This window comes from Schistocerca gregaria, chromosome 1 (assembly GCF_023897955.1).
Source record: "Schistocerca gregaria isolate iqSchGreg1 chromosome 1, iqSchGreg1.2, whole genome shotgun sequence".
Lineage (NCBI taxonomy): Eukaryota > Metazoa > Arthropoda > Insecta > Orthoptera > Acrididae > Schistocerca > Schistocerca gregaria.
In genome coordinates, this window is record NC_064920.1 from 1,106,500,415 (window position 1) to 1,106,523,022 (window position 22,608).

Below are 22,608 nucleotides of genomic sequence, written 5' to 3' on the forward strand. Positions count from 1 at the left end.
ATTTATTATTTAAATGCTCATTAGTTTCTGAATGACCTTGGATAAAAGTGATACAAGAGAAATTGGCCTATAATTGCTAGGCAAATTATTGTCACCTTTTTTGTGGACTGGGATTACTTTGGCTACTTTTAATTTTCAGGGAAACAACTATCATCAAAGCAGTAGTTTATGATGTGACAGAGAACATCTGCTATATTATGACTACAGTGTGCGTGTGTGTGCGTGAGATGGTCTTCAGTCATGAGACTGGTTTGGTGCAGCACTTCATGCTACTCTATCCTGTGCAAGCTTCTTCATCTCCCAGTACCTACTGCAACCTACATCCTTCTGAATCTGCTTAGTGTATTCATCTCTTGGTCTCCCTCTGCGATTTCTACCCTCCAATGCTAAATTGGTGATCCCTTGATGCCTCAGAACATGTCCTACCAACCGATCCCTTCTTCTAGTCAAGTTGTGCCACAAACTTCTCTTCTCCCCAATCCTATTCAATACTTCCTCATTAGTTATGTGATCTACCCATCTGATCTTCAGCAATCTTCTGTAGCACCACATTTCAAAAGCTTCTATTCTCTTCTTGTCTAAACTATTTATCATCCATGTTTCACTTCCATACATGGCTACACTCCATACAAATACTTTCAGAAAAGACTTCCTGACACTTAAATCTATACTCGATGTTAACAAATTTCTCTTCTTCAGAAACGCTTTCCTTGCCATTGCCAGTGTACATTTTATATTCTCTCTACTTCGACCATCATCAGTTATTTTGCTCCCCAAATAGCAAAACTCCTTTACTACTTTAAGTGTCTCATTTCCTAATCTAATTCCTTTAGTATCACCCGACTTAATTCGACTACATTCCATTATCCTCGTTTTGCTTTTGTTGATGTTCATTTTATATCCTCCTTTCAAGACACTATCCATTCCATTCAACTGCTCTTCCAAGTCCTTTGCTGTCTCTGACAGAATTACGATGTCATCGGCGAACCTCAAAGTTTTTATTTTTTTCCATGGATTTTAATACCTAGTCCGAAATTTTCTTTTGTTTCCTTTACTGCTTGCTCAATATACAGATTGAATAACATTGGCGAGAGGCTACAACCCTGTCTTACTCCCTTACCAACCACTGCCTCCCTTTCATGCCCCTCTACTCTTATTACTGCCATCTGGTTTCTGTACAAATTGTAAATAGCCTTTCGCTCACTGTATTTTACCCCTGCCACCTTTAGAATTTGAAAGAGAGTATTCCAGTCAACATTGACAAAAGCTTTCTCTAAATCTACAAATGCTAGAAACGTATGTTTGCCTTTCCTTAATCTTTCTTCTAAGATAAGTCATAAGGTCAGTATTGCCTCACGTGTTCCAGTATTTCTACGGAATCCAAACTGATCTTCCCCAAGGTCGGCTTCTACTAGTTTTTCCATTCGTCTGTAAAGAATTTGTGTTAGTATTTTGCAGCTGTGCTTATTAAACTATTACTAAGTTTCAATATTTTAGAGCTGATATTGTAAATATCCAGTGAATCACTTTTGCTAAGAGAAAGAATGACAGAGTGTAAATCTTCTACACAAATGTGTTCAAAAATAAAACACATTTTCGATAGCATTTTGATTTTTATAGGCAACATCCAAATAGTATCTAGGTTCATGTTTACTATAAGGTATCTTAGTAACTACAGTATCTACACTGTTTACCAAATTATTATTAAAACTATCAAAAGTAACTCTGGATCTAGATACAAATTCTTTGCTACCCGATGCTAGATTCTCATTAATGATTTTCCACATTTCTTTTGGTTTATTAATAGCTTGTGCAACCACTTTGCAATTATATTCTAATTTAGCTTTCTTCATACCCATTCTGTACTGATATTTGCATTCTTTATATCTTACTTTGGCATGCAGACAAGATGAACTAATTCTAGGTAGTAGAAATTGTTTCATTGATCTTTAAGTTTTCGAAATTCCTGTGTGTACCACTCATTTTTATTGATAGTCGATACTCTGCTCATTTTAACACATTTGTTCTTTAGTGGAAGGCCAATGTTAACTGCCCACATGAATAATTCAAGAAAGTTGTTGAACTGGTTTTCTGCTCCAGTGTTATCATACACACACAACCAATTAATTTCTCTGAGACATTTTAGAAAAACAGATATATTACAGGCACAAATTGTACATTGTGTCTTATAAATCACAGAAGGCTTGATGACATTAAAAATCATTGCATACATGTTTACATGAATAATAATTCCATGATGATTAGAAAGAAGAGTGTCAATCACATTTACACTCCAGGAAATGGAAAAAAGAACACATTGACACCGGTGTGTCAGACATACCATACTTGCTCCGAACACTGCGAGAGGGCTGTACAAGCAATGATCACACGCACGGCACAGCGGACACACCAGGAACCGCGGTGTTGGCCGTCGAATGGTGCTAGCTGCGCAGCATTTGTGCACCGCCGCTGTCAGTGTCAGCCAGTTTGCCGTGGCATACGGAGCTCCATCGCAGTCTTTAACACTGGTAGCATGCCGCGACAGTGTGGACATGAACCGTATGTGCAGTTGACGGACTTTGAGCGAGGGCATATAGTGGGCATGTGGGAGGCCGGGTGGACGTACCGCCGAATTGCTCAACACGTGGGGCGTGAGGTCTCCACAGTACATCGATGTTGTCGCCAGTGGTCGGCGGAAGGTGCACGTGTCCGTCGACCCTGGATCGGACCGCAGCGACGCACGGATGCATGCCAAGACCGTAGGATCCTATGCAGTGCCGTAGGGGACCGCACCGCCACTTCCCAGCAAATTAGGGACACTGTTGCTCCTGGGGTATCGGCGAGGACCATTCGCAACCGTCTCCATGAAGCTGGGCTACGGTCCCGCACACCGTTAGGCCGTCTTCCGCTCACGCCCCAACATCATGCAGCCCGCCTCCAGTGGTGTCGCGACAGGCGTGAATGGAGGGACGAATGGAGACGCGTCGTCTTCAGCGATGAGAGTCGCTTCTGCCTTGGTGCCAATGATGGTCGTATGCGTGTTTGGCGCCGTGCAGGTGAGCGCCACAATCAGGACTGCATACGACCGAGGCACACAGGGCCAACACCCGGCATCATGGTGTGGGGAGCGATCTCCTACACTGGCCGTACACCTCTGGTGATCGTCGAGGGGACACTGAATAGTGCACGGTACATCCAAACCGTCATCGAACCCATCGTTCTACCATTCCTAGACCGGCAAGGGAACTTGCTGTTCCAACAGGACAATGCACGTCCGCATGTATCCCGTGCCACCCAACGTGCTCTAGAAGGTGTTAAGTCAACTACCCTGGCCAGCAAGATCTCCGGATCTGTCCCCCATTGAGCATGTTTGGGACTGGATGAAGCGTCGTCTCACGCGGTCTGCACGTCCAGCACGAACGCTGGTTCAACTGAGGCGCCAGGTGGAAATGGCATGGCAAGCCGTTCCACAGGACTACATTCAGCATCTCTACGATCGTCTCCATGGGAGAATAGCAGCCTGCATTGCTGCGAAAGGTGGATATACACTGTACTAGTGCCGACATTGTGCATGCTCTGTTGCCTGTGTCTCTGTGCCTGCGGTTCTGTCAGTGTGATCATGTGATGTATCTGACCCCAGGAATGTGTCAATAAAGTTTCCCCTTCCTGGGACAATGAATTCACGGTGTTCTTATTTCAATTTCCAGGAGTGTATATTGTATTTTGATGAATGAAAAGTTGTAACAATATTGTCTATACAAGTACCCATGTTTACATTACCAGATCTGGTGGTTACATTCTTTAGCATGATATTCATCCCGTAGCTCTTAACTAAGCTGTTTATTTCCAAGTTGTCAGAAGTACTGGAGTGGAAATTAATATTAAAATCAGCCATTAGAATTACATTAACTTTCATTAAAAACAATATGTTTAATAAGATGTCCGACCTTTCAAAAAATTCTCTCTTATTTTCCAATATTGGGTCTGTAAATATAGATAAAGGCTGTTCCATAAGTCACAATGTAACAGGCATATTTCAAAAGTTTCCTCCACAGATAAATTTGTTACATTAGGTAGTGGCTCAAAAACAAGGTGGTTCTTAATTAAAATGGCAGAGCCATCTCGTTTCTTATCTTTACAGCAAAAGTAAGAGGCTACTTTAAAATCTGGAACGCCTGTCAAGTTGATGCCATCAGGGTTCATCCAATGTTCAGCTGAACCAAGGACTTCTATTTGCTTTTTCTCGATCAGAACATGCAATGCATCTGTTTTATCTAATAAGCCCTGTATGTTAAGAAACACAACCTTAGCAGTATAGTTAGGTATAATGTTATTAGATTTGGAGATACTGCCTGCTGAACTATTTATTTGCTGTTTTTTAGTATGGGTTAGGCCCTGGTCAACAGGAAGTGATTAAGCCTGGTCTGGACTAGGCTTGGTCAGTGGCTCACGTTTCCCTGGTTCTTTAAACCTGCTTTCATTTACACCACAAATGTTACAAGCTTTTCCATGCTAAAAACTTTTGCTCGGTTTGATTAGTTAACCCAGAATATGGTCCCACGTTACATAACAGAATGAACGTAAGCAAAGTATGCAGGTTTTTTTTAAATATTTTTATCTCCCACATCTGACCTTGTTATCACTGCAAAAACAAACTTGTTTAGGCACTTAAGCAATTCTCTGGTATGTACTTTCCAACTGAATTTATTGTTTAGTTGTAATCTCAGAAATTTAATACTGACAACCTCTTCAATCTGCATGTCTTCACATGGTGGAAGGAAATCTCTCTCAGGTTCTGAACTGCACATAGTGGGTCTTTTCAAGGTTTATTGACAGTGACTTAGCTTTAAACCATTTATTAAATGAAAATTTGATTAGCAGCTATTTCTAAATCTGTACTTGACCTGCTACTTACTGCAATGTTTGTATTATGTGCAAACAAAACAAACTTAGCATCTGGCAATGTAACAGACGAGAGGTCAATTGTGGAGCCTAATGGGTCGGCAATCCAGTTAATACCCAGATCCTGAGGAAATTTGCTGCAATTTACAATTTTTTAATAAATTTACTAATCCACTTACCTCTTTAGGCAGTATATCGGTTTAACTTTCCATCCTACCTCTTTATGAATATGTATACATTTAGCACAAATAAATTATACAGGGATTTTGTAGTTATTACTCTAAAGATACTATTTTTTAGCATTTTACTTTTTCCCGAAGTGGACAAAATTTTCATAAGTCGTAGGGAATGGTAGGCTATTGATTTAAAATCACTTGTCAGTGGGAAATACTAAATGCTTCATTTATAGGTAAAGTGTCTTATTGTGAACATTTTTTCTCATTTTTACAAATTAGAGAACTTTACTTGGGCATGAAATCTTTCAAAACACTTGGGAACACAAAGGCCTGTGTTACATGGCCTACAGTAGTATCTGGTCTCTTTCCTAACTACCTTTCCAGCAGCTTTCCCTTTCCCAATAGACCTTTCATCTTCGAACTGGGTTTGTTTTCTTTTCTGTTGGTGGCAGTTTCTCAGGAAAATGACGTGCTGTGATGTGAGTCTATTTGCACCTGCAATTCCAGAAGCTGAATATGTGTCTGTATTTAGTTCCACTCCTCCTTTTTGAACCAATTACTTTGCTGATTTACAGATAAAATCTGCAAATGCACACTTTTTTGATATTGTGAATAATGTTGGCGTTCACAACTGCCCCTATAAAAATATGGAAGAAAATCTTTTTCCACCATTTTACAGTCTTTAGCTGGAAGGGACAAAAACTCATCATGCTGGTCTACTCCATCAACAGCTGTTTTAGACAAGTTGTAGTCTAGTACAACGTCTGGCTTTACTACCTTAACATATCCAATCCTGGATTTTACACTGAATGTGAAGCAGTCATCTTATGCTGTGTTGACAACATGTGTATATCATGTTTGTCTTTCCATTTCAAGCAGAAAAGGTGTCCTTTGTGATGAAATGTCATTTCCACTTTCTTTAGTTTTTGATTTATTAAGTTTCTAGGCAAACCGATCCTGTTCTTCATCACAGTTCCAACTCCCAATGTAGTTCTTTCCCATAGTTCTTCAAGGACTGCAGGACTTGTATAAAATCTGTCCATGTATACCACATGAACTTTTCCCAAGTAAGAGGAACATAGCTTCAGCAGCAGGGATTTGACAGAATTGTTAATGTTTCCTTTTCCTCCAGTATAAACCTCAACATTGCACATGTAACCTGTTTGAGCATCACTTACAACATACAGTTTTATGAACACGGAATCCAGTTCTTCCTCAAAAAGAACAGTTAGATATCGTGATGGATAAAAGACTTTTCTACATCTTTCTGTGAAAAAGTACCAAACAGGTTTTATTTTATGGAGAGGGTCATGGCCTAGTTCTTGTTGAGGTATCCATAGTGTATTACATCCAATATGGCAAAAAATCTGTCTCGTGACATTAGCTGAGAAGCAAATGATGAGGCAAGCTCAGGGTCTTCAGTCCCATAAACCCTTAGATTAGGTTTCCTTAAAACACACATATACAAAATTATTGCAAAAAATTGATATACTTCGTGTATCCTCACTGCTCTCCATTTCTTCCATAAAGATTTTGGATTTATTCTGTTCTGACGGCTCAATTTAGAAGTAGTATCAATAGCATATACATTTGTCTCTGACTTTACTTTTAGAAAGATGCTATGATAGACTAGTGCTATTGATAATGTATCTACAGGAACGTGAATTCCACTTGTTTCTTCAGAGTTAATTCAGGGAATGCATAAGAATGACACCTTTCATTGCAAAGGGCAGGCTGTTGAACTGTATGACAAACCTGACTAATAGAAACTTGCGCATTAGCTTCTTCATACTCACTAACACTGTTTCTATCAGCTGCACAGGTTTCACTCTCCAGCTCACTTGAGTTATTGTCTTCTGAAAAATCGCCAATATCGTCTGAAGGATCATCAAGTTCTGAGCCACTGTTCAAGAGTTCTTCATCTCTAAGTTTCACAAGTGATGTCTGTTAGCCATATTCACTATTTATATGTTTTTACACACGGGAAGGACGCACATAATAGCACAACACAGCAGCCAACATAGAACAAAACAACCTTCAACAATATTCCAAGCATTCGCGCAGTTTACATAACACTGGTACCATTCACGAGAGACTCGTGCATGCTAGCCATCAACAATGCACTTACAACAAGCTAAACAATTAGGTCTCGCCACTTACAAATGTAAAAATGTATTTAAATCACAAATAAATAAAACGGAAGTGAAGAATGTATGACATATGTCCGTTGGATTTTATGGTTAAAACACAGTGAACATATCTAGTATGTCCGTCAGCTCCAATGTGATAATGTACACAAGAAAAAGCAGTGGACCCAAGATTGAACCTCGAGGAGTGCCTCATGTAATTAATTCCCAATCAGACGAAGACTGACTGCTTATTGCACAGGTATTTCACGACAACACTCCTTGTCTCCTATTAATATAATGTAATTGGACAGATAAAAATCTACTCACCAAGAGGTGGCAGGGGAACACACATGCAAAGGATTTAACTTTCACAAGCCAGTGGCTCTTCTTCTGGCGAAAGAGTTGAAGGGGAAGGAAGAGAGTGAAGGAAAAGGACTGGAGAGGCTTAGGGAAAGGAGTGCAGTTTAGAAAAGTCACCCAGAACCCTGAGTCAGGGGAGACATACCGGACAGGATGAGAAGGAAAGACTGATTGCTGGGGACTGCACCAGACAAAATTTGAGAGCTTGAAGATGAGAAGGTATTATGCAAGACAGATTACTACTAAAACACCATGCATGAGTTAATAAGAGTGAAAAGCTAAGTGCATCATATTTGACAGAGGTGGGAGAGAGGACAGCGAAAAATAGACAAGTCAGAAAATGAAAGATGTAGAAAGCTGAAATGGAGTGAAGAAAGGAGTAGATACTGTGAATAAATGTTGAAGTGGAAAGAATTAATGCAAAATAAGGCCAAGGACATGTTGTAGTGCTAGTCCCCACCTCCGGAGTTCTGAGAAATTGGTGTCTGGGGGAAGAATCACAATGGCACATGTTGTGAAACAGGCACCGAGGTCATGACTATCATGTTGTTCAGCATGCTCTGCAACAGGATATTAAGTGTTGCCTGTATACACCGTCTGCCTATGCCGACTCATCATGACTGATAACTGGTTGCTAGCCATGCTGAAGTAAAAGGCTGAACTGTATTCACATGACAGTTGATAAACGATGTGTCACTTCACAGGTGGCTCTCCCTTTGATAGTACATGTTTTTCCAGTTACAGGGCTGGAATAGATGGAGGTAGGAGGGTGCATAGGACAAGTCTTGCACCAAGTATAGTCACAGGGATAGGAGCCATAGGGTAGGGAGATGGGTGGACAAGGAGCATAGGATCTGGCAAGGATATTGCGGAGACTGGGAGGTTGCTGAAAAGCTATTCTAAATGTGGTGGGCAAAATCTCAGATAGATGGATCTCATTTCAAGCCATGATTTTAGGAAGTCAAGGCCTTGTCAAAGTAGCTGATTGATTCATTCAAGACCAGGATAATACTGGGTGTCAAGTGGTGTGTTCCCACGTTTTTTTGTGAATGGATAAAAAGTATCAGGATTGGATGTGATGGGTCAGGAAATTTGCTTTTGAACTAGGCTGTTGGGATAATTACATCCAGTGAAGGCTGAAGTGAGAGTGGTGGTGTATTGCTGTAACAAATATGTTTGCCTCAAATGCCCCAAGGCTGTGTGGGGATGGAAAATTTGACACGTAAAGGATGGCAATCGTACTGTTGTTGTTCAGTGGGTTTGACATGGACAGAATGGTGTAGCTGGCTTTCGATGAGGATGAGGTCAACATCAAGGAAAGTGGCATGGGATTCAGAGTAGGACCATGTGAAATTTAATTGGGAGAAGGTATTTAGAGATTCCAGGAATTTTAACAGGTCAGCCTCACTATGAGTCCACACAGCAAAGATGTCATAAATGTATCTAAACCAAACCAGGGACTGAAGACTTATGAATCCCAGGAAAGCCCCCGCCAAGCAACCCATGAAAAAGATGGCATAGGAAGGAGCCATCCTGGTTCCCATAGGTGTACCCCTGATCTGTTTGTATCTCAACCCCTCAAAGATGAAGTAATTGTTGGTTGGTAAGTATAAAGTTGATTAAGATGAGCTTGAAAGATGCCACAGGCTTGAAATCAGATGGGTGTTGGCTGAGGAAATGTTCAGCAGCAGACAGGCCATGTACATGGGGGACGTTGGTATAGAGGGAGATGCCATCAATGGTGACAAGCAAGGTGTGTGTGGTGGGAGTGGGATGATCACAGATCTCAGACGATCTAGGAAATGATTGGTACTTTTAATGTAGGAGTGAAGTCTTTGTACTATGGGTTGCAGGTGTTGATAAACTAGGCAGGTATTGGGTGAAGCCAGCAGATATAGGACCAGGATGACTGGGTTTGTGGATCTTAGGGAGAAGGTAAAAGCTGGGGATGTGGTTTGGGTGGGGTAAGAAGTTCTTTGGACTGAGGTGTGAGTCCTTGTGAGGGGCCTGAGGTTGTTAGGAGGGACTGCAGGTCGGTTTGAATCACAGGGATTGGATCTTGGTGGCAAATGCTGTACGTAGAGGTGTCAGACAGCTGTCACAGACATTCACTGACATACTCCTGTTGGTCAAGCACCACAGTGGTAGATCCTTAGTTTGTTGGGAGGATAATGATGGAGTTATCAGCTTTTAGGGAATGTAGAGCCTGGAGTTCTGCAGTGGACAGGTTAGGATCACGTTGTAGGGGCTGAGGAAAGGTTGAGAAGCAATGCTGGATGTGATGAATTCTTGGAAGGCTTGGAAGGGATGACTTTGTTTCTTGAAACTTCTTTGTTACTCCCAAAGGCCTAACATTGAAAGTCCCTGTTTCTGGATGTAATCCTACAACACACCAGCCCCTTTAATAGTTTCAAATACAGCATGTCTTGCACTTGCCAGACTAATCTGTGACCTATATGCCTCATGTGCCAATTTCCTGCTCCTCTGTGACTGGACAGTGGGATTTTGGAAGATGGCAGGTAGATGTAGAGATAAGGCATGGGAAATCTATTTTTGTACAAGGTTGAGAAGGTAATTATTGTCTGCCAAGGCCACACTGAGACACTGGGTATATTTCAAGAGGGACCACTTGCCACTGCAGATGGGAATGCCATGGGTGGCTAGGTTATATGGAAAGGACTTCTAGCTGTGGAATGGGTGGCAGCTGCCGAATTCGACTTATTTCTGGTGGCTGGTAGGTTTGATATGGACAGAGGCATCTTTGAGATGGAGGTCAACATAAAGGATGGTGGCTTGTTGGGTTGAGCAGGACCAGGTGAAGTGAATGGGGGACAAGCTGCTGAAGCTCTGGAGGAATGTGGATAGGACGTCCTCATCCTCGATCCAGATCACAAAAATGTCATCAATGAATCAGAACTACGTGTTTGGTGTTTAAGAAGGACTCCTCTAGATGGCCCATGAATAGATTGGCATAGGTTGGTGCCATGCCAGTGCCCATAGCCGTACCCCGGATTTGTTTGTGGGTAATGTCTTTACAGGAGGAGTAATTGTGAGTGAGGATACATTCGTCATGTTGACTAGGAAGGAGGTTGCAAGTTTAGAATCCGTCAGGTGCTGGGAAAGATAGTGTTCAATAGAGGTACAGCCATCGATGTTAGGGATGTTAGTGTGAAGGGACGCGGCATTAACTGTGATAAGCAGGGCACCACATGTTGTTAAGGAACAGGAACTGTTCAGCATTGGTGAAGGAAATGGTTGGTATCTTTTATATAGAAGGGTAGGTTGTGGATAATAGGCTGAAGGTGTTGGTCTATGAGAGCAGAGATTCTATATGTGGGCGCACAGTAACTGGCCACACTGGGATGTCCTGGGTGATTGGATTTATGGACTTCAGGAAGCATGTAGAAGGTCTGAGTGCGGGGAGTGGTAGGGGTGAGGAGAGAGACGGACTCCTGGGAGAGGTTCTGGGATGGGCCTAAGGATTTGAGAAGAGACAGGAGATCCTGCTGGATTTCTGGAATGGGGTCACTGTGGCAGGGTTTATATGTGGAATCTGACAGCTGGAAGAGTCCTTCTACCAGGTAATCCTTGCATTTAAAAACAAGGAGGCACTGTCAGCAGGTAGGATTATAAGGTCAGGGTCAGGTTTTAGGTGGTGTATTGCAGTTCCTTCTATGGATGTAAGGTTAGTTTGCATGTTGAAGGATTTGGGGGATATTGGTGAGGCACGGTTCAAGGTTAAGAAATTTTGGGAAATTAACAGGGAGTAATTTGGGGGCAATGGGGTGGATCACAGTTGGATGGAGGAGTGAACTGAGTTAAGCATAGTTCATTATTGGTCTTTGGTTGAGTCTGATTGGTAAGGTTGGTGGCGAAAAAGTGTTTCCACTCTAGGGACTGGAAGAAGGTGGGAATATCTTTAACTAGTCCTATATGATAGAATTTGGGAGTTGGAAAAAGTGAGGCCTTTGAAAGCGACTTATACTTCTGCCAGCGCTAAGGCTTTCTGAGGAAAGGTTCATGACTATGTTTCACGTCTGTTTAGGTTCTGGATTCTGTATGGTGGTGACGAGAATTTTTGAGGGTGAGGTAAATGTAGTAGGTCTGTGAGACAAGGTTTGTCAGCTATGAGGGAGGTTATTGCAGAGATGGTGGATAGTGGTAGTCCAAGGCGGGAGTAGGAAGTGAGCAGGGTGAAGAGTTTTTTGAGGAGGAGTTGTGCATGTTGCTCTAGTTCCTGGAGGGCAAGAGTTTCAATGCGTGATATGGGATCCAGAAATCTGGGATTGCAAAGCAGGAGGAGTTTACAGATGGAGAGAAGGTATTTCAAGGAGGTTAGGGCTTGATTGATATGGTTTTGTAGGACGTGTTCATGAGGGTTAAGGACTGGCGGGATCTGATCAGACAGAGGTCATTGTGGAAGGAAGCATAGCAGCTGGAGTTGGGTAATTTGATGGTAATGCCATTTTGGGGGATTTCATGAGCCAAGCAACTGTACAGGAACAGTATGTGGGACTGGGTTCTGGCTAGGGATGAGGGAACATTTCCATACAGATGCAGATGGAAGGGAAAAGAATTCATGATGGTAGGTAAAAACACACAATAATGCAGAAATAGCACTGAAATAGACCCAAAAAATTCACAAAAATACGAACACATGGGAAAAATCACTAAAAGGATGAAATGGATGAAGTAAGGAGAAACAAGATGACATCGGAGGGAACAGACGGATAGTGAAAGGCAAAAACCAACTGAAACTGGCATGAAGATACAATGAGATCAAAGAAAAATTAAACAAAAAGATTGTAATGTGGGTGCAGCTCAGTTGGTGGGTAAGTGTGAAGAAAGGGGGCAGCAGATGTGACTAGATTAGGTGAAGATAGTTTGTGCGAACTGGAGTACAGAGGACAAGGAGTTGGGGTGGGGAGGGATTGGTAGGATGAGATAAAAGTTCAGGTGGCACATGAAGATACGGGAAATAACATCTGAAAATACGTGAATGTGGCACAGGAACAGTGATCGATTTGAAGGTACAGGATTAATGATATCAGTGGGAGTAATGGAGGACATGAGATGCTGCACCAACAATCAGTGCAGTTTTGTAGCTGTCTGCTGTGTGCGGTTGTGATTTTCGATAAGAGTCTGGGTTGTAGGTGTAGTGCAGTGCAGTTTGTAAGGCAACAAGAGAAACACAGGAATGAAGAGAAAGAAGGATGGACACTGAGTACAGTAATGCATTAGAAAATAGTAATAAAGGAAAACAGCATTGGGTTATGGGATGGAAGAAACGACATCAGACAAAATCAAACAGTGGAAAATCCAGGATGGAAAGTAACAATATTATGGAAAGGGTAGTTGCTATTCATTATATAGAGGAGATGCTGCATCACAGATAGGAAGTTTTTTATATTAAAATAAAAAGGAAATCCCTTCACTGCCTGTCAGATGGTAAACATAAGGAACCTAACACGTTATCAAGTCTTGGAAGTCAGTGCATTGCTGTTCTCCACATCCCCACCCTATACCCCTTCCCCCCTCTTGTGCCACTCCTCCTCTCTTTCCATTTCTCCTGGCACACACCACTGACATGCTTTTTCATAGCTGCATTCAGTACTGTTCCTCCCTCATACCACAGTGTAATTTTAGCAATAGAAATGAATGAATAAAAGAAATACAGAAACATGGTTATGGAGAAAGTTTGAGTTAATTAAATCCGATGCTATAAGAAAAACTGTTACAGGGGCAGAAATTTCATAATCTAACAATTAGCATAAGTATATGCAAGGGCATTTATCTGAAACAATGTGTGTCAGTTTCAGATCAATTGTTGTACATTTCATGTTGCTGTTGTTGTTGTGGTCTTCAGTCCTGAGACTGTTTGATGCAGCTCTCTATGCTACTCTATCCTGTGTAAGCCTGTTCATCTCCAAGTAACTGCTGCAACCTCCATCCCCCCTGAATCTGCTTACTGTACTCATCTCTTGGTCTACCTCTACTATTTTTACTACCCATGCTTCTCTACAGTACTTAACTGGTGACCCCTTGATGCCTCAGAATGTGTCCTACCAACTGATCCCTTCTTCTAGTCAGGTTGTACCACAAATTTCTCTTCTCCTCAATTCTATTCAGTACCTCCTCATTAGTTATATGATCTAACCATCTAATCTTCAGCATTTTTCTGTAGCACCACATCTCAAAAGCTTCTCTTCTATTCTTTTCTACACTGTTCATCATCCATGTTTCACTTCTGTAATGGCTACACTCCATGCAAATACTTTCACAAAGGGCTTCCTGACACTTAAATCTATACCTGATGTTAACAAATTTCTCTTCTTCAGAAACGCTTTTCTTGCCACTGCCAGTCTACATTTATATCCTCCCTACTTCAACCATCATTAGTTATTTTGCTTTCCAGATAGTAAAACTCATCTACTACTTTAAGTGTCTCCTGATCTAATTCTGTCAGCATTACTTGATTTAATTGGAGTACATTTCATTATCCTCATTTTGCTTTTGTTGACATTCATCTTATATCCTCTTTTCAAGACACTGTCAATGCCATTCAACTGCTCTTCCAAGTCATTTGCTGTCGCTGACAGAATTACAATGTCAATGGCAAACTTCAAAGTTTTTATTTCTTCTCCTAGGACTTTAATTCGTACCACAAATTTTACTTTTGTGTCCTTTACTGCTTACTCAATATACTGATTAAATAACATCAGGGATAGGCAACAACCCTGTCTCACCCCCTTCTCATGCATTGATTCCCCTTTGCTTCATGCCCTTAACTGTTATAACTGCTATCTGGTTTCTGTACAGATTGTAAACAGCCTTTTGTTCCCTACATTTTATCCCATCAACACTGTCAAAAGCTTTCTCTAAGTCTACAAATGCTAGAAATGTAGGTTTGCCTTTCCTTAACCCATATCTTATGGGAAGTTGTAGGGTCAGTATTGTCTTGCCTGTTCCTACATTTCTCCTGAATCCAAATTGATCTTTCCCGAGGTCTGCTTCTAACAGTTTTCCCATTCTTCTGTAAAGGATTCGTGTTCGTATTCATAACTTCATATCATCATAACATATAAAATAAAAATAGCTTCCAGATAGACTTTCCAGTCTTATCCAAAAGTGGTGAGTGAAGGTTTCTAATTTACAACAAAAATCTTCAATTCAGTGTATATTTGTCCTTAACAGGTATCATGGTACATGTAAGTATCATTATACCTATGAAGCGTATAAAGTTAGTAACTAACTACACTGTAAAATAGGATATGAAGTATTTAATGGATGTTAGCCGAACTTAATAATATCACCACAAATACACTCTCATTTGAAATATAGTTGCTTTTTTGACTTCAGCCTGGTGAACGCATTGGTTTATAACTAATAAACTATTACATTCTGATGTAACTCCTGAACTTACCTATAGATTTCCCACAAATCTTGCCAATCTCTGCCCACTTTGCTTTCACACAGTCATGGAAATAATCTTCAAATTTATCTCTAAGATGTTGTCGTTTCTCCATGCCAACCAAAGAAAAGAAAGCAAAGAAATCAACAGGGAAGTTCTCGTTAGTGAGATGATGACATAACTTTCTAACAAACTGCACACAGACATTCTCATTTTCATCCTGTAACATAAAGTGATAGTTGATAAAATTACTTATTATATTAGACTAATTTATAGCTTCACAGAAAAAATTCACATTTAAAATGTAAGTATCAACATTGATCATCTCTATGGCAAGTAATATGGATCCCGAAAACAAAAAGGAAATTACTGCAGGTTAGAGTCTACCTTCCTGTGGAGATCAACATCACTTAAAATAAAACACTAGTGCACCCAAATAGATTTTGGGGAGGGTATGGAATGTGAGACAGAAGAAGAAATAATCAAATCACTCACCAGAAATAATTAGGGGATCCAGTGAAGGCTTGGGAAACTGAACATGAATTTCAGCCTATTCTTTACAAACACACGGTTACTGGCATCATCACACCACCTGTGTTTAAACGGGGTGAAAATTAGAGAACTATATGAAAGAAATGTAACTATGGTGTGCACACACTTTATTCAATATGTAAACATCACTACAGTGATTAAGATTTAGGTTATGATATGTTTGATATGCCTGCCATCATTGGCGATGATGTGGCGCATACGAATAGTGAAATTCTGCATGACCAGCTGAAGTGTTGGAACATTGATGCTGTCGATGACCTCCTGAATAGCGCTTTGCAGCTCAGCAATGCTTTTGGGGTTACTGATGTACACCTTGTCTTTAATACAGACCCACAGAAAGGAGTCACAAGTGTTCAGATCCGGAGAATATGGCGGCCAATTGAAGCTCATGCCAGTGGCCTCTGTGTACCCCAGAGCCAGAGTATGGCCCCCCGGGGAGCTTCCTGACATCAGAAATTCTCCTGCTTCAATGGTGTCGAGCTCTGTCTTGCATGAATCATATCTTGTCAAAATTGGGGTCACTTTGGATAATGGAGATGAAATCATCTTCCAAAACCTTCACATATTTTGTTTGGTAGTCAATGTGCCATCAAGGAATATCACACTGATTGTTCTCTGACTGGACATTGTTCATCCCCAACAGGTCACTGTGTGGTGCGCAGACATTTCAATCACAAACTGAAGATTCTCAGTCCCCAAAATGCGCCAATTTTGCTTTTTGATGAACTCATCCATATCAAACCATGCATGTGCATACTAATTCCTGTCTTACTCCATTGCCAACCGTGCAGTTTGAACGTCCTAAAGCAAACTGTTTAAAAGTTATGACAATTTCATTTCATATAGTTCAATAATTGTCACCTTGTATATGACTTCATGGACAACACTAAAATGAATTTTGTTTCATCTGTTGATAATATATTAAACAAATTTCTAACTTACCTGAATGTTGACTGCATCGTGGATTTGGAAAAGTGTTGTGTGGAGTAACTGTTGGAACAGATTGTGGACAAAAATGAAGCCCTTCACCCTTACAGTTCAAGGAATCAACTCTCCTTACCTGCCTGTTAGTCAGTATAGTAGGAGATATACCCTGTAATTTTCCGTGTGAAATACAATTTCCAATATCAATCATAAATCTCACAGCAGACTTGATTCAATACCCAGTCACAGGTTTCTGCACTATGAATACTTAGCTACAGCACTATAGCGGCTGAAAAGCTAAGATACAGTCAATGACTCAAAATTGGACTTTTCCATTAATAAACTAACAACCACAAAACATTATAGAATAATGAATAGCCAGAGTATTATCATTTCGCTATGGGATGTCTAGTTGTAAAAACACTGGAAATTAATGACGGCAAATTTTCTCTTATTCATTATTTGTTTCTGTATCAGTTTCTCACAATTTTCAGGATTTTTGCCTCCATCTTTGCACATCTGCTCTGAATTAATATTTGTATAATACAGATAAGTGTCCATAGATACATTGTGTTATGAAGACGTTAGTGTGTGATAGTTTTCTGACAGTTCAGGTAGGCTCACTTTACAGTTAATTTTGAAGCAAGCTTAAAATTAAAATTTATATTGTCTTAAAATCGTAAGAGAAAGATGGGACTGGAATTGTCAGTAAATGATGGGATATGAACAACATTGTGAATACAGCTGATTCATGTAGTAAATGATTGTTAATATTATTTACAATAATGAGGGAAGAGGCTTTACTTAGCCCTTCTAGTGACTCAATTACTCAAACATTCAAGTAAAGCTTATCTCCATGCCACTTCCGAGAAGCATTAACCCATCACACATCATTCTAAGGTGTAACCTGGCTCCCCTGGGAAAAGAGGCAAAGCTTGTCCCAACAGCCAGTGCACTGTGAGCCAATCGCAGCTTCAGCTGCCAGAATCCTCTACTCAGAGGCCAAGTTAAAGTGTGCGATCTGTATGCATTGGAGCAATGATGTATCAGTGTGCTCGTAAACTGCACTCTGGTTCAAGTCAAACATTGGGCACTTGAATGGTCCCTATATAAGTACTCGCCATGAATGGCAATATAGGACTCAGTTGTAGAACTTAACATCTCAAAACAAAGAAACATGTACATTTGTCTGCTAGCAAAAGTTGGTTCAAGGCAGAATTCCAGACACAATAATGTAGCCGTTTCAAGTGTGATGTGTTTCACACTATGGTTGCATAAGATACCAGCAGAGGTTGGGCCTGAAGAACTCTATGATGTTGACAACACCAGCAAGCAATTGCACAGTAGCCATTACCAAATGTTTTGTGTACTCCACTTTGCATTGTATTGTGCATAGGTTGTTATTTTCTTTTCTTGTTTTGAAACAAGCAAGAAGACTAATCCTGATCCTTCACATGGTTCGAGTTCAACTCTCACAACATCAGAAGGGATCAGCAACATGTGTCAATTCTGCTTCTGCAGGGACACATTTCTTTATATTCGCACCCACCTGTTATGTTGTATTGTTTGCACCACAGTGACCACATCGAGAATCTTCCTGTAAAGTGCAAATAGAGCCACTTTTGGCTCCACTTCCAACTCTGACTGTCAGTTCTATCTGTAGCATTCTCAACTATGGGGCACACAGCTCACAAAAGGGCTCAGGAATATACTAACCAGAGCTTATATGCTACAGATTCTTCTGCAAATTTTGTAATAACTGAACAGGGTGGGGAAAAAATAATTATGAGGAACACCTTAAATCAGATAAGTACTCTGTCCACCAGCATAAAATGGCATTGCTTCCCAAATAAAAGTATCAGTTGCTGAAAGCTTAACTAAATCAAAAAGAAGAAAACAAGCAGACTATTTTGGAAAAAGCTGTTGAAGTCTTTGCAGAATGAAGTTTGTCAGCAGACAGCTCTAATTATACAGAATAAATATTTATCCTTTTTTATTATTATTTTATTATCTGTAACTTTTTTTTGTAATCAAATTTCATATTCACGTATGTTAGGGAGGCAAACTTCTAAATTTATATGTCTAACCCTCCATAAAAAGAATAGATGTTTATTTTGCCAAAAACTGAAAACCATGCTGACATCTGCACCCTGCTTCATGCCCTTTTCTTCCAATTGCCCATTGGTTGTGGCAGCCGAAGTGTCCACCTATGATAACGGAGTGGTCTCGGAACACAGGGATGGGGTTGGTTCCAAACAGTGTACCACATATGCATCCAAGGCCCTGATCCCAGCATAGCCCAACTGTTCCCAGACAGAAAAAGACACCTTGACAATAGTGTTCACAGTCAAGAAATTTCATGTCTACCTCTTTGGAATGTAGTTCTCTCTAATTACAGATCACAAGCCATTGGTGGCATTATTCTGGCTGCATTCCAGCCTCCCAGAATGAACAGGCTAACGCCTCCAGTGCTGGCGTTGTTTCTCAGTGCCTACAATTATACTACCTCGTACAAGCTGAGAGCCCAGCGTTCTAATGCTGACTCACTATCCCACCTACCAGCTGGCCTGGACTCTGGTTTCGACCAACAGGGGATCTCTACTTCCACATCAATGCTGAACTACAACATAAGTTGGACTGTTTTTCCCTTAAGGCCACGTGTGTTGCTGCTGCAATGCAACGGGACCCTGCCCTGCGACAGGTCCTTCTTTATTTATCCATGGCTGGCCCCGTTATCTCACTCAAAGATTGACAACAGAGCTCTGCACTGGGAAGCAGCTTTCTCAGAGACTCTTGGCTGTGAATGACATCACCTTTTGGATACTGAGATGGAGGCACAGATTAAGCAGTTATTCTAATGGAACTGAATTGTTGGGTATTGATTTTACTGCACCTGGGTCACTGGAACATGTCTTGCGTGAAGACAATGGCATGCCGCCTTGTGTACTGGCCCAGGATAAATGGCAACATTGAAAAGATGGTCCATAGTTGTGCAGTACGCACCCAGCACCAGGCAGCGCCCCCTTAGTCCTTTCCCCCTGCCCTACTCCTTGTCTCCCTTGGGACTGCATCCATCTCGATATTACATGCCCATTCTTGTGTTCTACGTGGTTGCTTATTTAAAGTACCCCTATGTCATGCACAAGGCATGCACCTCGGCCAGGGCCACTCTTACGACCTTAGCCCAAATTTTGGCCATCAAGGGGATGCCTCACACATTGTTCTCTGACAATGGTCCACAGTTCACAGCCTATGCCTTCAGGACTTCTGTGCCACTAATGGCATCAAACACATGTGTAGCCCTCCATTCCACCCTTCCTCCAACGGTGAAACTGACTTTTAAGAAGCAGCTAAACAAGGTCATCAAATCCTCCACCACTACAGTGGTCTTCACTTTGTTTCTGAGCATGTATTGCACCACACCGATTGACAATCATAGCCCTGCGAAGTCCTGTATGGTCGTCAGCCTCAGACTTTGCTTCATCTCCTTACACCGTTGCTGTTGGAACCTCACTCGCTTTCCTCCTGGCGTAACACCCCTGGCATGGTAGTGTGGGCACATTCCCATGTGAATGCTCGTGCATGGACACCAGCGACAGTAGTGTCCACCCACAAGTGACAAGTTGGTCCAAACGCAGAAAGGGCTCTAGCCCTTTCTCCACAACCAGCTTCAGCCTTGGACACAAGCATCCCCTCCACAGCCACCTCTTCTACCACCTTCTGGTTTGCCCTCTGGCTCACTGTTGATCCGTGGTTCCCCTGGGATGCCCATCTCCAGTGCTGTTCTGGAGGATACTGCCACTCATACTTCCACCCCACAGCCTACAGCTGACGAGACTGTACCTTTGCCTATACCTTCATTCCACCTTCCACAGCACCTCCATGGTATTTCCAGTAGCAGATATGTTTTTTGGGGGGGAGGGACCTGGTATTGGGCTGTGTGGAAGTTGAAAGCTCACCGGAGCAAATGGACCTTGACGGATTATAGAAGGCAGTGGTGTTGCAGTGCTGCACTCACCTCGTAAGTGCGTCACTGTCTCATTATGCATATACACCATCCAATATTGTCCCTTGTGGCCAGTATAAATACCACCCCACCTAGACGACTCCATCAGTTGTGTACTACGTCTGATAGTGTTCATTACTATCTCCACTGTACTACTGACTACTCATCAACAGCTTCGCATTGGTATTGGTTTTCATTTTTGGTCTTGATTTGGAATTTGTATTGTGGCTTTTAATCGACCTGTTGACAATGTAGTGTTGAAAGTTCGTGACACTTCACTGCTGCATTGGTTCTTATGGACTTTCTCTTGTTGTGTCAGGTCCACCCTTCAGTCGGTTCTGTTGCCCAACTCTAGTGTGGCTGGTATCCAGCCCCTCTCAGATATAGCAATATCCTCATCAAATCATAGTTTGGGTTTCAGCACTGTTCTCCTCAGAATGCAAAATGGCTCTGAGCACTATGGGACTTAACATCTAATGTCATCAGTCCCCTAAAACTCAGAACTACTTAAACTTAAATAACCCAAGGACATCACACACATCCATGCCCTAAGCAGGATTCGAACCTGCGACAGTAGCAGTTGCGCGGTTCCGGGCTGAAGTGCCTAGAACCGCTCGGCCACAGCGGCCGGCTTCCTGAGAATGCCATTTACATGTTCCTCACAATTAAATAATAAAATAGAACCAGCTGGTACTTTCTGCAACCGATCTATGACATGACTCTGTGAATCACAGTATTTTCCTAAATAAATTGAAGTTTTATGGGACTGATGGTATAGTTGACCAATGGATGTCATTTCTAACCAAAAGAATGCGTAAAGTTGTACTAAGTAGTCTGGGAACATAATTTTGAATGGGGAGAAATTATGTATCGGGTTTCCCAAGGCTCATTCTTAGGTCCACTACTGTTCCTGGATCTCCGGGCCCAAACATTTTGCCCAAAGATACACAGAGCATCGAGAATATCATAGAATTATGTATTGGGGATGATGTATTTGAATATATTAGCAACGAAACCAACAACTACTACAGTCAAAATTGCAATAGAATCAAACTGGATAACAAAAACGCCAAATTTGTCAATGTTAAAGGACACTAACTTAGAAAATGGTTTGGCTTGGTATCCTTATAGGAATTGTAAAAAAAGTAAGGATCGATTGTTGGTCAACGAATCCACTGACAGACATGCCGATATTTTGCAAAACGATGTCCAGCAACCAATTCAGACAAATATTATCATTTTTACATTTATCCAACAACAATAAAATGGATAATACAGACTGGCTTGGATAATACAGACTGGCTTTTCAAAGTGCAATTCATAATTGACTATTTTTCCAAAAAGTTTAAAGAAACTTTTACACTAAGTCAAAACATCTCAATTGATGAAGGAATGATACCGTGGCATGGATGGTTAAATTTTAAAGTTTACATCTCCATCATCATCATCATCATTTAAGACTGATTATGCCTTTCAGTGTTCAGTCTGGAGCATAGCCCCCTTATAAAATTCCTCCACGATGCCCTATTCAGTGCTAACATTGGTGCCTTTTCTGATGTTAAACCTATTACTTCAAAATCATTCTTAACCGAATCCAGGTACCTTCTCCTTGGTCTGCCCCGACTCCTCCTACACTCTACTGCTGAAAACATGAGTCTCTTGGGTACCCTTGCTTTTCCCATGTGTGTAACATGACCCCACCATCTAAGCCTGTTCGCCCTGACTGCTGCATCTACAGAGTTCATTCCCAGTTTTTCTTTGATTTCCTCATTGTGGACACCCTCCTGCCATTATTCCCATCTACTAGTACCTGCAATCATCCTAGCTACTTTCATATCCGTAACCTCAACCTTGTTGATAAGGTAACCTGAATCCACCCAGCTTTTGCTCCCATACAACAAAGTTGGTCGAAAGATTGAACGGTGCACAGATAACTTAGTCTTGGTACTGACTTCCTTCTTGCAGAAGAGAGTAGATCGTAGCTGAGCGCTCACTGCATTAGCTTTGCTACACCTTGCTTCCAGTTCTTTCACTATGTTGCCATCCTGTGAGAATATGCATCCTAAGTACTTGAAACCGTCCACCTGTTCTAGCTTTGTTCCTCCTATTTGGCACTCAATCCGTTTATATTTCTTTCCCACTGACATT

The 22,608-nt window shown here is 41.4% G+C and overlaps 1 protein-coding gene across 7 annotated transcripts in view; it reads right to left on the reverse strand.

Annotated features, from left to right (window-relative positions):
• LOC126283006 (uncharacterized) overlaps positions 1-22,608 on the reverse strand; it is a 378,588-nt gene that overhangs the window by 39,864 nt on the left and 316,116 nt on the right. For all 7 annotated transcript variants that reach the window (XM_049982244.1, XM_049982237.1, XM_049982240.1 and 4 more), the window contains one exon: positions 14,991-15,198. In XM_049982244.1, coding sequence (XP_049838201.1) covers positions 14,991-15,198 — 208 coding nt within the window. The remainder of the gene's footprint in view (positions 1-14,990; positions 15,199-22,608) is intronic.